General features: G+C 34.0%; 1 protein-coding gene across 6 annotated transcripts in view; it reads right to left on the bottom strand.

The window, feature by feature from the left end:
• Cdh18 (cadherin 18) overlaps nt 1-15202 on the bottom strand; it is a 769132-nt gene that overhangs the window by 150595 nt on the left and 603335 nt on the right. For all 6 annotated transcript variants that reach the window (XM_026783735.1, XM_026783736.1, XM_013349758.2 and 3 more), the window contains one exon: nt 9573-9692. In XM_026783735.1, the coding sequence (XP_026639536.1) occupies nt 9573-9692 (120 nt within the window). The remainder of the gene's footprint in view (nt 1-9572; nt 9693-15202) is intronic.

Genomic DNA, 15202 nt, shown 5'->3' with positions numbered 1-15202 from the left:
TCCTGGGTAGGGGAAGTAGACAAGATTGCCAGGCAAAAAATCGGGATCTTAAGGGTGGGGTGGGAGGGGGGTAAGGGGAGATGGGGAGAAAAAAGTGATGAATATCTTAAATATCACCATAGAACCTTCATCCTGCAACTGATGGAAACAGAGGCAGAGACCCGCATCAGAGCATTGGACTGAGCTCTCAAAGTCCAGTTGAAGAGTAGGAGGAGTGAGAAAATGAGCAAAGAGATCAAGACCATGATGGGGGCATCCACTCAAACAGTCTACCTGAGCTATGGGGAGCTCACCAACTCCAGCTAGATTCAGAAAGAACAAGCATAGGTCCAAACTAGTTCCTCTGAAAGTGAATGGCAGTTGTATTGTTGGGCAGACTGTGGGGCCACTGGCAGTGGAACCAGGATTTATCCCTGCTGCTTGTAAGTTTTGGGAACTTACTCTTTTTGGATGGATACCTTGCTCAGCCTAGATATAGAAGGGAGGGCTTTGGACCTTCACCAAAGCAATGTGCCTTATCCTCTCTTTGGAGTGGAGAGGGGCTGGTATATGAGGGTGAATGAAGGAAATAGGTGGAGGGGAGGGAGTGGGAACTGGGATTGGTATGTATAATGGAAAAAAAGATAGCTCACTTTCTTTATTTAAAAAAATAAAAGTAAAATAAAATAAAAAAGCAGACTGAGCAAAGAGAAGCAATCCAATAAGCAACTCTTCCCAGTGACCTCAGCACCAGCTCCTGCCTCCATGTTCCTGCCCTGCTTAAGTTCCTACGCTGACTTTCTTTAGAAATAATCTGTAATATAAGTAGATGTAAATCTTTTCCTTCACAACTTGTTTTTGGTCATAGTGTTTTATCACAGTAATAGAAACTCTAAGACAGGATTCGACAGTGCCATCTAAACAAGGATGCTCTAACTTTGATAAAACCATCCTGTTTTTGTTGAATGCTACTACTGTAACAACATGGAAGCCAGAAGATCTGTTGAATGGAGCTTCACACAGTAATATCAGAACAACAATGGAATCTGCAAAGTGAGTCACTAACAGGCAATAGACAACAAGGAGTAATACGTGCTGATGGCTCTTTACTTTTTCATGTTTTAAATACTTAACAAGCTGTATCTCTTTTTGTCTTGCTTTGCCCTGTAGTGTCTTTTGGGAACAACTTTCCTCCAAATCTTTTTGAATATGAAAAAGTGAGATAATGTTCTCTTGGTAAACACATTCTGAGGTACTGCACTGCATTTACCTACGACAGAAGAATAACCTTTAGCATTATGGGCTGAGAAGTAACTGAATTTGCAACTTATGTATTATGTTTATTATGTTTCAACTGTTACTATTTTAATAAATGTAATGATAATTATTAAGTCAAGCAAGCATTACTCTTACTATCTTATGAATTCTCATAAATACTTTTCTGGATCGTGTAAAGTTAGTAATCGAATCTACAGGACTTTTATGAATACATTACATATTTTCTAAGCATTCCTTTCAGAATTCTTCATATTTTTGGCAATTGTTGAAATGAAATAAGCTTTTATTGATTAAACACAGCAGAAAATACTGATGAACTACCTTAGGTGAACAAGCAAGAATGTTGAAACTAACATTAGTTCTTATAATTGTGTATTTCTCGTGTTTATGGTTTATGTAAAGGATTTTGTAATATTAATTAAAAATATGCTGAAAAATTATTTTGAGTCCCAAATCCTCTTTAAACCTTTGTTAAATTAAGTTATAGAGTATTAGCTTTCCATTTGGGATGTTCATACATATTTTATTTTCATCTCGCTTGCCCCAGTTTTCTGCTTTATCTGCCATGCCCAGTTTTTCACCTCTGTTTTGTTCTCTTTTCTTCCCCGCTCAGCCTGTTCTGTATTGTCTTCAGATCTCCTTTCTAGTTCTTTGTCGTTAACCATGTTACTCCCGGCTGACTGCAGAGTTAAAAGATAGATTCAGCAGGGATATTGAGAGTGATAAGTTACTTGTTTTTTTTTTTTTTAACACAAAGAATTAACTTGGTGGATAAGTTTTTTTTTTTTTTACAGTTCCAACTATTTTCAAACCAAATTCACTTTTGTTTGTGGCTGAACAAAATTCCATTGAATGAACACTTCATATGTTACTTTCCTCTCATGTGTTGGTGAACATCCAGACTGGTTCTCTTGTCTTCCTACTAGAAAAACACCTGATACAAGTAGAAGTGTGTCAGGGTCCCTGTAAAAGATCGCACATCACATTGCCGAGGAATTGTACTGCTTGGTTAGATAGTACTATGCTTCAAAAACTTTCGCATCAATGTCCCGAGTGCCTCTCCTAGTTTCCACTTCATCCAGTTGTGGCTAGGGTTCTTCTCTGCTCATATCCACACTAGTGTATGTTATTTGTTTCCTTGATAGTTGCCATTCTGACTGGGGTGGGATGGGACCTCAAAATAAGTTATAATAAATTCCTTTAATGGTTAAGGATACTGATCATAAAATATTCATAGGCCAATTTTCTTTTTTTGTTAAAGACTCATTTTATTATTTTGAATTATGTGTATGTGTAGGTACCCTTCTGTGAGTACGTGCATATAAATTCAAGTGTTCTTTAGGCCAGAGGTGACAGACAGCCTAAAAGCTGAAGTTACAGGTGATTGTGAGTCACGGCATTTGATACTAAACTCAGGTCTTTTGGAAGAGCAGTTTGTGCTGTGTTCCTAACTATTGAGCCATTTTTCTGTACTCCTCGTTTTATTATTTTTCTAACCATGTGTTTACTTCATTGGTAAATTCACAGACTAGTACGGTTTTTTTTTTTGTGTGTGTGTATGTGTGTGTGCGTGTGTTTATCAGTCTGTCTGCTTATTTTATTTGTTATTTTTATTACATGTAGTACTTTATAGATTCTGAACATAAAATCCTTGGCTGAAATATAGCAGGAAAAGATTTTCTGCCATTTAGTAGCCTATCTGTTCATTCCTTTGATCATTTATTTTTCTGTGCTTAAGCTTTTAAGTTCTTATAATTCCATCTGTCTCTACCATCTGTGCTATTGTGGTTCTATTAAGAAATTTGTTGCCTCTGTCTATACCATGAATTGATTTCCCTATTTTCAGTTAGCATTTGGCATGTTTACAGTTTAAATGGATGTTTTTGATCTACTCAAAGTTATTCTATTCTCAATATAGAACATATACTACACCTAAATTCTCTGAATCTGATAAGCAATTTCAGTAAACTAGCAGGGTAAAATATCAATGTATAGAAATCAGTAGTTTCTAGAGGCACTGAAAATAGAATTTCTGATTAAAAAAAAAAGACCAGGAAAAATATGCTATTCACTGATGTCTCAATATGTGTTAGAATAAATCTAAACAAAGGGTTGGAAGACCTTTGTAAGGGAAACTTTATGATGAAAAAAACTATATAGAAGAAGCCACCAGATGGTAAAATTCCCTCCTATGCTTTTTGAATTGGCAGGATTTATATCACAGCAAGGGCTGCATTGAAAGCTGCAGAGATTCAAAGCAATCCCTCTCAAACTTCCAAGGACATTCTTTACAGAACTGCAAAAAAAAACTAGAATTCTTAAGGAAACAAGAATAATGCAGAACAAACCAATACATCATTTAATTATAAAATATACTTACCACAGTGATAAAGAGTGACACACAGAAACATTCCTGTAAACCATTGTGAGTTCTAAAGAGCCACAGGTAAATTCACACAGCTATACACACTTGATATTTGACTAAATCATCAAAAACATGTATTAGGAAAGTGGGAGCAAGGAAATTGATATCTTGATTGAGGGAGCCATTATGAAGCAAGCAAAGAATGTGGCTCTAGAGAAATTCCCGGGAATCCTCAAGAATGGCCCCAACTAGACCCTAAGAAATAGAGGAGAGAGTGCCCAAAGTGGCCTTGCCCAGGAGTCAGACTGATGAATATCTTAAATATCGCCATAGAACCTTCCCCAAAGCAATGTGCCTTCCCCTCTCTGAGGAGTGGGTGGGGTTTGGATGTGTGTGTGGGGGGGGTGGGGTAAGTGGAGAGAATGGGAGGAGGGAAGGAAGGTGAAACTTGGTTTGGTATGTATAATGAAAGATAAAGTAAAGCAAAAAAAAAAAAAAAGACAAAAAAGAAAAGTGGGTAAACTTTTTAATAAATAATACTATGAAATGTGGATATCTACCTCCAGAAGAATGAAATCATATTCAAATTTCCCACACTGCTCAAAATTCAATTGAACTGGCACCTTCCTTACTTAGGGAAAAAGGATGTATTAATCTATTCTAAATACTTCTTTCATACAATGAAATTATTTTTTTGTTCATTTTAGATAACACTACTCCAAAGGTTTGTATGACTATCCATCACTCAATGGTCATAAAATCTTATTTATTTTACAGGATAGAATAAAGAGGACACAGAACATTGCTGGACACTTGCATTTTTCCTGATACACGGCTAAGATAATTTCGCTAATTTGTCAAGATAACTAGATAGGCACCCTCATTACAAATTTAGATACACTGGAATTGGAATACAAATTTTCTGGAATCTGAGCAATTTAGTAAATATTAAGTTACATATTTGTATCAAAGCATAAAGTATCTACAAAGTAATTTTCAATAAAGAATGTTATTTTTGTAAAATATAAATTTAACTAGTTCTATATAGATTTCATAATAAACTTTAAATGAACTAATTATGAATCTATTACTTGTCAATTATTGTTATAAGAAGACACATGTATAATATTCCATACATAAATGATTAGTGATATGATTCAAACCTTTGGAACTATATGTTACCATTAAGTAGAAAGTTCTGTATTGTATGTGAGGAGATTTCTGTACTGTGAAGTAGATGTAATTCCTACATAATTGAATGATTAACAAGAAATTTGGTGTTCAGTGTCTGATTTTTAATATCAAACAGCAAACAACACTGAAGTGCTAAACCATACTAGGAGTGCTGAATTCAAGTGTAAGTAGTGGTGTGTATAAAACTAAAGTCAATCATTTAAACTCTATTACTTTTATATACCTGAAAATTAGACATGCTATTTATACTTGTAATATTTTAAGATGCTTACATGTTTATTTACAGCATTAATATATTTGTTTATAACACACTGTATTATTACAGAAATGAATATATACACATATATATTGCATGCATTACAAACAACTAAAATTCAATTTCATAAAATAAATATAAAATTGAAAAAAGACTCAACTTTTTATTAAGTGTGTATCAAAAGCTAACTCTGTGACATGTATGTATAACTAACATCATTGCAGACTGACATAGGCGATACCACATTTTAACACAGTAGGTCTGACCCCGCATGTGGTAAGTCAGTATAGAATTCTTCATAATTTATCTTTGGCTTCTGCTTTTATCTAGAGTTTCAAATTTCCTGAAGTGATCATCGGAATACTTGAACACATTTGTGGCACAGACATTCCTTGTGTGCCTTAATAGAAGAAATAAGGAGTGCATTCTTTTAAAGGAGCCGTCAAGTCACTATCACAGGCAGGACCATTAACCAAATTCCGTTTCTAATTCAAGACTGCTTGTTTGTTTTGTATATAATATGTATTTTCTGCTCCAAAGACACTGGAAAGGCATCTCCTTGAACTCTGCTCCTTGGATGTAGGTAAGAAAACTAGATTCTATGAAAAGCCAATGGATTATTCAGCTACTGCCTTCGACCCTCAGAGAAGTGCAGAAGTCTTCAATATAATCACTTACTTCTAATGATGTTTACAGTAAAATGACAGCATTGGAATGAGCTATGTGTTATGTTAAAAATAATGAGCCTCAGCCAGGCAGTGATGGGGCACACCTTTAATCTCAGCATCGGGATGCAGAGGCAGGTAGATCTCCGTGAGTTCTAGGCCAAAGTTGTCTACAACCTTCCTCAAATAGCTAAGTGTTTCTGTTTTAGATATTAGTAAGAATTGTTATTTGCTCATTCTACACCAATGCTTCATTCATAATATGCCATAAATAGCGTATTTTTAATATTCATTCCTATAAATTTTTCTGCTTGTCAAGTGTTAATTTTAAAATAATATTTTAGTGGGTACTCTTTGGTTGTCTTATATACTGAGGAACATCACATTGACTATAACAAAGGTTGCACAATTTACAAACTATTTGGTTCACAGTACTAATTAAGGAATTTCAGTTTAAAATCCCACATGTTATTAAATGATATCTATTTAATATGCTAAACCAATAATCTCATCATTGCTATCTTTGGATACTGGTTGTAACATATGGTTTATACAACAGAAAAACACAGTCTCTTTGGGAACTCATTATTATAAAATCAAGGTGAATAACAAAATGTACTTTTACCATAATGGAAATAAGGTAATACAAGTACAAATTTTTAATGATAAGCCCTGAAATCTCATTGTTATTTCGGGAGAAACGTTAAGTTATGCATTATAATAATAGGTCTTCAATAAAAGTAATTGGAAATGTGTTAGGCTGGATCATTCAATTAGGAGAATGGAATTAAGTTATACTATCAAAATGCACCTTTGCAAATGGCTAGTGTTTCCATGCTTCCCATATAATACCCTATCATAGCAACTGATTCTCTTCTTTTCACTCTGTTTGTTTAGATTATATTCTGGGCATTTGGAAGCACAGTTGTAACTAGATTCATTAGTTTTAAGCATGTTTAATTGCATGGTAATAAGGTTTTTAAGCACAAGTAGGCAAAATGTGGAAGCTTTGCAGAAAATAATGAGTGTTTGTCTTAGAACTCATCTTAGAACTTTCTTCAATAACTGTTTAACACATTACTGGCTTCATGCAACTTTAAAAATATTTTCTTTCATTACTGGTGTGATAAATAGGAATATAGACACACAGCCTTCACGATGCTTTGGCCAGTGAAATACTGGCATTAACACAGATGCCTATGGAAGCATGTATTTCATTTAATACACTATGCATTTGCAAGAAAAAAAAAGAGGTCCACGAACTAATAGAGTTTAATGCATTAGAAACTGTAGGAGAGTCTCTTTAGACCTGAGATAAAATTCTGTGTTAATCATTACTTGATCTACCTGTAAGATTTATAACTATACCCAAATGTTACTTGCATTTAAATGGTATGCTTCCAATAGCATGCTGATAAGAACAGATATAAAACACAAACGATAACAGCATACAGAGGCAGACAATTACCCTCAAAAATCTCTTTAGCTCACACAAGTTCCTTCTCACACCTGCCTACATTTACATTCAAAACATAGGCACCAATTCAGATACTATTATATATAAAGAAAACTTATTTTTTAAACTGATATGAGGCATCATAATAATACTAAAGTTTAAAACATATTTTATGCAGGATGCCTTTATTTCAACTTATTGTTAATTAAATATGGAATTTTCTTATATGAAAACATTTGACTAATATACAGTGTATTAATGGACTACAGATTTATTTAGGTAAATGTATGTTTATACATGGGTATATGTGTGTTCATAGTAAAAATAGCAATGATACATTTTTTCTGCTTATTTCTTTCATAATACACTTGTGCAAAGCAGAAATCTACTTCTATTTTGTTTAATGCAAACTTGATTTAGAGGCAAGAATAAAAAGAAGATCACTTATATCAAATAGTGAGGTAATTCAGTTGTCAATAAATTTTCAGTTGAGCACTAACAGAGATAACAATTCATAGGCATTTGGATTATGATCAAGTTCATAAGAATTTTTCCCTCTATAAATATCTCAAAACTAAATTGACTGGAGTGCCACATAATAATGTATAACTCATTACTAGCACTTGTTTTACAATATTTATTTTACATCATCAATGAAGTATTTCAGTCTATATTACAATTAATATGTATAAAATGTGTGGCTACATGAATGCTTTTCTATAAGTTTATCCTCCACTTATAACTCCTTCTTTGTGTCTTGGTTCTACATTGTATCATCTAGGGAAACAGAAATACAGGTCTGTTTCTGGCAGTGTACTTGAATGCTGGAACCTCTTATCAAAGTAAGGAAGATTACTTAGTCAAATCCTCTTTAAAACAAGATAATAAAACACCACTAACAGTAATCTAGTCCTATTCGGTTCTGAAAGTGTGCTTAAGACTCAAACTTCTTACTGTTGTGTACTTCGTAGTATAAGACGATTTGAAACTGGGACAGATTTGAAACCATAGGACTAATGTAGAACTCCTTACACAAATAAAATACCTAGCACCAGCCAAGAGAAACCTTCCTTTGCATGATTGGTCAGGGCAGTCCAATAGACTCTCTAAACAATATAGACTATTGATGCAGTGCTTGCCTAGGTACCATAGGTTGAAGGTGAACCCCAAATTCCTGAACACACTGCACATAAAAGACGCAGGACTCTGTTGATCCCAACTACATCAGACATGAATATCTCCTTTCTGCAGGGTACCTTCCAAGGTGCTAAAAAACACTATGCATACTGTCAAAGGCTGCCTTCCCAGTTGTTACAGTCATGAACCACATCTACAACCAGCACGGCAAGATATCTAAGTGACACTTTCTTGTTGATGATGACTAGTAGCAGTCTTTTGGGACTTTTTTTCTTCCAACACGAAGGAAACTGTACCTAGTGCTAGAAATAAAACTATATCCCAGGGCTAATAAGGTCAAGGACTTTAGAAAAGTTCTATTAACAACAATTTGCTAGACTAACATAGCTCTTTATTGCATTCTTGCATTTTTCTTTACAGTCACAGAAAAGTGAAACTCCCCTAGTCAGTACAAAGAAGCTTCCCTCTACAGAAAATAGGGACAATCACATAAATCATAAGTGAACACAAATGCATAGATCACGTGATCTTGGAGAACCCAGCCCCAGTGAATGCATCTAAAAATCCTAGCTCCTGTGTCAATGACTCAGGAAACATCTCATTAGACAGGGCAAAAGACTATCGGCGACAAAATATCAGAAAGTGTGCTGTGAAAGTCTCTCCTGGAAGTGACTGCATAAACAATAAGCACACTATGGTTGAACAGGGAACTTTCATAGGTTTCTACATTTAGACCAAATCCATAGACAATTAATGACTGCTGGGAGAGGGGGGATTAGACTCTCTTGGGAATGAGCCCCCCTAACTAGTTAACCAATGCAACATTTTCAGATACGAAAGCATATAGAAACACCCACCAGAGAAAAAGAGAAAGAGAGAGAGAGAGAGCACAAGAACATGCAATCAATTCAACAAAATGTATTAATATATTTGTGCATACATATATACATTCATATGCATATACATGTACATATGTACATATATCTGTAGCAATAAGAGTAAAATGAGGGGCTATCAGTTTGAGATTGAGGCAACAAGCATGGGAGGGTTGCTGGATGGTACCTGGGAGTATGTGGAAGGAGGTAAGGTAAGGAGGAAATGATGTAATTATATTTTAATTTAGAAATGGGTTAAATAAAGAAGAGTGTTTCTTATAGGCCATGAGAAACAGTAAAAAGAAAACAGCATCGTTTATATTATTGATGGAAATACTTGCATAATAACATACGTAAATTTGCTAACCTGTTTTAGGATCCACAGAGAAATAAGGTTGTCCTTGCAGGATGCTGTAAACAACACGAGCGCTGTTTCCGTAGGTGGGGTCATCTGCATCTGTAGCTGTCACCTGTAGAACAGAGGTACCTGTGCATTCAGAAAACAAATTTTAGTGTGATGTCATTTAGTGCATGCCTCATTTGAACACAGTAAAAGTGTTCATTTCAGTTTCAATGCATTACCAAGGTGACTAAATTTTATTCTCTTAAGATTTATTTCTGCATTTATTTGTACTTGTGTGTACATGGGTATATTCATATATAAGCAGAGGTGCCCAGAAAGCTAGAAAATGCCCATGGGATATGCCAGCCCTGGAGTCACAGGCAGATTTGAATTACCCAATATGGGCATTGGGAAAAACTGACCACAAGTCTTTTGTAAAAGCTGCCAATGCTCTTGACAATTGAGGGAGCTATCCAGCCTCCCATAAATTACTTCTTAAGTTTGTGTACTATATATATATTGTTTACTTTATCTCCATACTGTTAGTAACATATAAGCTCAAATACAACACATGCTAGTGTTGTATTATAATTTCTTATATGACAACATTGAAATGTTCTTACTGATATGTTAACAAGAATGGGCTTTTATTATTGCCCATAAATTAAGTGATATTGCATGTCTTGATAAGTCAAGAATACAATGAGGCTATACAGTTCATGTATTAAGAACATCCTTAGTACCAAAGATGAGATAATGCATGATTAAAGTGAGAAGATGGACAAATGATATTACCAGTGACATTCAACCACTCAATCTATATTACATCGTATATTTATCTATTTGTTTTATATACCTTGTGTGGAATACTGAGTCTCAAACTACTATGCTTGATTCAAATATCATTTATTTTGAGGCTTCTTTACAAAATGGACATAATTGTCTTTTTAAAACAAATATTACAATAAGTTTTGAATAGTAGAAACTTTAAAATAATTAGTAAAAATTAACATGCATATTTGGAGTGCTAAAATTGGAGATGTATCATTCTGATTTTTTCCTTATACTTTGTGAATTGCTTATTTTGATACATACATCTACTTTACATGGGAATTATTATTCAGTTAAAATTAGTTCCCACTATAACAGCCAACTATTTGAGGGTTGTTCAACTTTATGATAAGTGGGTAAAACCCTCCTCTGTTAACCAAATTTACTTTACAAATTATACTGTGATGAATACTATATCACTAAAAATATTATCTAATACTTAAAATTGTATGTCAAACAAAAATATTACACAACCAAAAGAGCGTTTACGAAATTTTGTATTGATTCTTGTTGTTGAGTTTACAGTGCAATAACGCTCTGTTGTGAATTTTGTTGTAAATTTTGCAAGCATTTATTTTCTAATATCAACCTACTTTAGAATTTTTATTTCTACTTTGAAACTCAGACACAGCCTTAACCAAACCTTATTCTATGTCTTTGAGAGATTCTAGAACACCAGAATAAGTAAGTTCGCTTTTGCAACAAAAAAATGCACATATGTGTCTAATAACATAATGAAATTCTAAGACACATATATTAGTTTATACAATAAGCACCTGAAATAAATATAAATGGTGAGGACTATGTCACATCTACATTTAAGCTGTAGATTAGTGTAACACATTGGGAACTAAATCCTGACAGCAGATCAGTGAAACGGGTGATAGAAACACTGATGTAAATCATAGGAGAATGAAGCTGCCATTTTTAAAACAAAATTCACAATTGTAGTATAACCCAAAACATTGTGATAAGGCATTTATGCCAAATAGAAAATTTTATTAATATAAAAGCATTTTATAAATATTTGTCAAACAAAATTTTTTTCTCATAGTCTCAGAAAGAGATGAAGTGTCTTTTAGTGGAACAATCATTAAACTATATCACATTATAATATAGCTTGTTTCTCAGTAAAGAAGGGAAGATTAATTGGCTACTCACACATGCATTGACTTGAAGAGGTCTAAGTTTACAATATAAATCATGCATCCTTTTACTTTGTATTATTCTGCTGATAGGATATTGAAAGGTATATTAGGATCCTATGGTCTGAAGTTTGAAACATTGAAATGCAAGTTTCATTTAAACCTCTAAGAAGGGCAAACTTAACAATGATGAAAAGAGTAAGTATTCTTTATAATGATGATTCATTGCATGATGGACTTATAGCCCCCCAACAACACTCAGGGGGCAGTAGAATGACAGGGAGCATCTGTGAGGAAGCAGCAGAAAATACATGAGAACATCGGACACCCTTAGTGTACTGAGGTAGAATGCGGCCATGAAAACACAGTTCTCCTCTTTGTACTTTCTGCATCTGTGAGACAGAATGCTTCTGTTGAGTGAATCACCTTCTTTACATATGTGTGAAACATGGAAATGAAATAAATGGTACCTGTCCTCAATACTGACTGCTAAATCCTACCAATTGTCTAAAAATTAGAAGACAACAGCAAACAGTGAAAAATCCCGTATGGTATTTGGCCCCAGATACATTGCTGAGTGAAGTAAACAAACAGCATGCTCATATATTGATTGAATGTCATACAGGTTAATATTTTGGAGACTCGTATATTTCTAGTTTTCCATTTGTTGCCATTTAAAATTAAATCAATGGCTGAGTTATATTGGTCATTTTAATGATTGCCCTTTTTTACCTTTAAAAGTTTATATGAAAAAATCAGCTTTTATTTTGTTTTACATGTTTTATTGTTATCATATTGCCATACGTACATGCCATACAAAGTGAGTGAAGTGAGAAGATTGTGTGACAGGTTTTTCCTCAATATAACTTTATCAATAAAGATCCCCTCACAGTGGAGTGCACAATTCTTTCCCTCATAGTATGTGGTAAAAGAGTGCCCTTGGTAAAGAAGAAAAAGATAAATTTCCCAAGAAAGATATATAGAATAAGGTCTATAATTGCACTGATCTGTCAGAATGTTAATGTGGACTGTAACATTTGCTGGGAATTATTTTTGCTTTGATTACTACTTATCAAGACTACATCACATCCCCTGCCTAACTGGCCTTTCTTGTGAGAAACCCTGCATACGTGGATGAAAACATTTTCTGATTGCAGAAGCATTTCTATTGTAAACGGCAACCCTGGCGATGCTGGATTCTGAGGCACATAAACCATTTCCCAAGCGGTGTTTTATTCCGAGTATTTCCTGTGACACACACTTGCTGTTGAAAGCCTAGGGATTAGTTCCTCTCAGCTGATGTTTTCTACAAATCTGAAAAGATTTAAATGCATGAAAAAGAGCTTTCCAAATATCTTTACAATGTAACTTAAGTCTATTTCCCTCTCCAGAGAATCCACCTTGTCATTCCCTTCACTTGGTTTTTCTTTGTTCTGATGCTTTTTAAATAGCGCACATTTTGTCAAGTTGCATATCAACAAGAAGCATATGAGTGGCCCTCTTTGAAAGTCCCTAAAGACCAATTTGAAATATTTAACAAGACTTTTTTAATACCAAGCAAATACTCTCTGAGGTTGCCAATTACTACACGTGACTTGTCAGAGTTCACAATTGTGTTAAAGTCCCATGAGAATCGAGGCTAAGCAAAACATTTGGATAAAAATAAGCTAAAGATTTCTGCAGGCTGAAAGGCTTTACTGAAGGAAGCTCTTGAGGCATACTTCTCAAAAGACTTCCTTAGGATTTCGGGATAAAACAAGACTCATCAGCACCCTGTGAATTTTGTACTACACAGGGGGACTAGACTTTCACTAACAGATGAATAACAGTGGACTTTAGTTTTTGTGGGATTTTCTCACACTTTATTCACCCAAAAGTTATAATATTTTCAAAAATTATGTCTGAGATAACCCTTACACAGCATCTCTGCTGAGTAACAACAGAAAAATCACTATTTTAGGATCTGACAGATGGCTCAGATAGACATCTTTCTCACTGCCAAGTTTAATGACTTGACATCTATTCTCCTAACTCACTGGTGCAAAAAGTGAGAATTAAATGCCATATATTGTCTTATAAATTTCTTACGATGCTCCATGTTCACATGCATGTGAAACACATACATGTACATGCACACACACATTCAGTTCTACCCTGTATGTAAATTATGGCTACTGTTTATTTTTAAATTTCATTTACATTCTTATTTAATTATTCAATGTGGAAGTTTTATAGCATCTTCTTTAAATGAAAAATATATCAATGGCATGATATGTATTTCTTGAAATGGATGTCAAAAAGCCATTCCTATAAGCTACTTAATTTAATAATAAAATCAATATGGAAAAGGTTATATTAAATTATATTTATAAACATATGATATTGAGAGATATAAAGTTATACAACTCAAACACATCTATCTATTCTGAAAAATCTATATATTCAATTTATCTGCCAAGTCATAATTTCCTGCCTCTGCTCTTTTCTTATGATTTTCTCTTATAGAATCTCTTGATAGAACAGAATCCCAATTCAGATGCATATCTATGAATAAAGGCACATTTATTATCTAACTCTATAGACAAAAGACAATTTTATAAATAGATTTTTACAAACAAATCTCTGGAATTGAATAACAAGAGGAAGTATTGACTGTAAATATGGCTTGGTACTTCTCGTTTTCCCCATGGCCCTGGGTTCAATTTTCAGTATTCATTTCAGGCAATTCACAAGCTTTTTTACCTCTGACTCCTGAGGAATCTAATAACTGTGTCCTTTCAGAATATCTGCGATCACATACACACATATACACATATCCGTGATTTAAAATAATAAAAATTCATTTTAAAATCACGTAGATGACATTGCAGAACAAAGCATTGGCAAACATTGATTTTCCCTGCAGCTTTGAACAATGTGTATGATTTCCTTCTTCCTAAAAAGAGTAAGTGACTGTAGTAAAAATAGGTAGACTAATCATATGCTTCTCAGTCTTATTGATTCTATAAATAACATTTTCAGGGGCTTTCGGATATGTCAGACTTTCTTCCCAAAAACGTAACTCCTATTACTGGTGTCCATTTCATTCCTGACCAACTGAAGAAAGAAACATTATAATGCAAGAAAATGTCCACACCCATACTGTGTGAGTCTCTCTCTCTCTAATCCCTTCTCCTCCTTTCCTTATAAAAGACTTTTATAGAAATATTAGTTTTTAATGGTTCTATATACTTATTAATGATATTTTTCAAATTTCTACCATCTGGGGCTCATCTCTTGAGGTCATATTATAATACATTATCTAGAACCAGAAGTGTCCACGGAGAGACTATCTTCACTAGTATGCTCACAGTCCTTTTGGATTTTCATAGGATTTTTATACTCTACATTTTCTATATTTGTGTCTCAAGCTCTGTATTCCATCACTCTCACTGATAACAAGTTTATTTTTTCTATTGAACATTGATTGGTACAGAAATTATTATCATATATATCCCTGATTCTTCAGTTACTTTCTTGTGTGAATGACTATGCTCTGCCAACTGTATACTCATAGAATACAACCCACATAAAGGTTGTGTTCTGCACTCCAGGTTGATATGCTGAGAGATTTAAAATATAAATCTGATTTTTTTCACTTTCAAAAAATTAATTTATTCAGTGTATTAGGCTCTGGCT

This window comes from Microtus ochrogaster, chromosome 19 (genome assembly GCF_000317375.1).
Source record: "Microtus ochrogaster isolate Prairie Vole_2 chromosome 19, MicOch1.0, whole genome shotgun sequence".
In the NCBI taxonomy this organism is placed as follows: domain Eukaryota; kingdom Metazoa; phylum Chordata; class Mammalia; order Rodentia; family Cricetidae; genus Microtus; species Microtus ochrogaster.
Note: the sequence above shows the minus strand (reverse complement) of the source record. Positions and strands in the feature narration are given on the sequence as shown.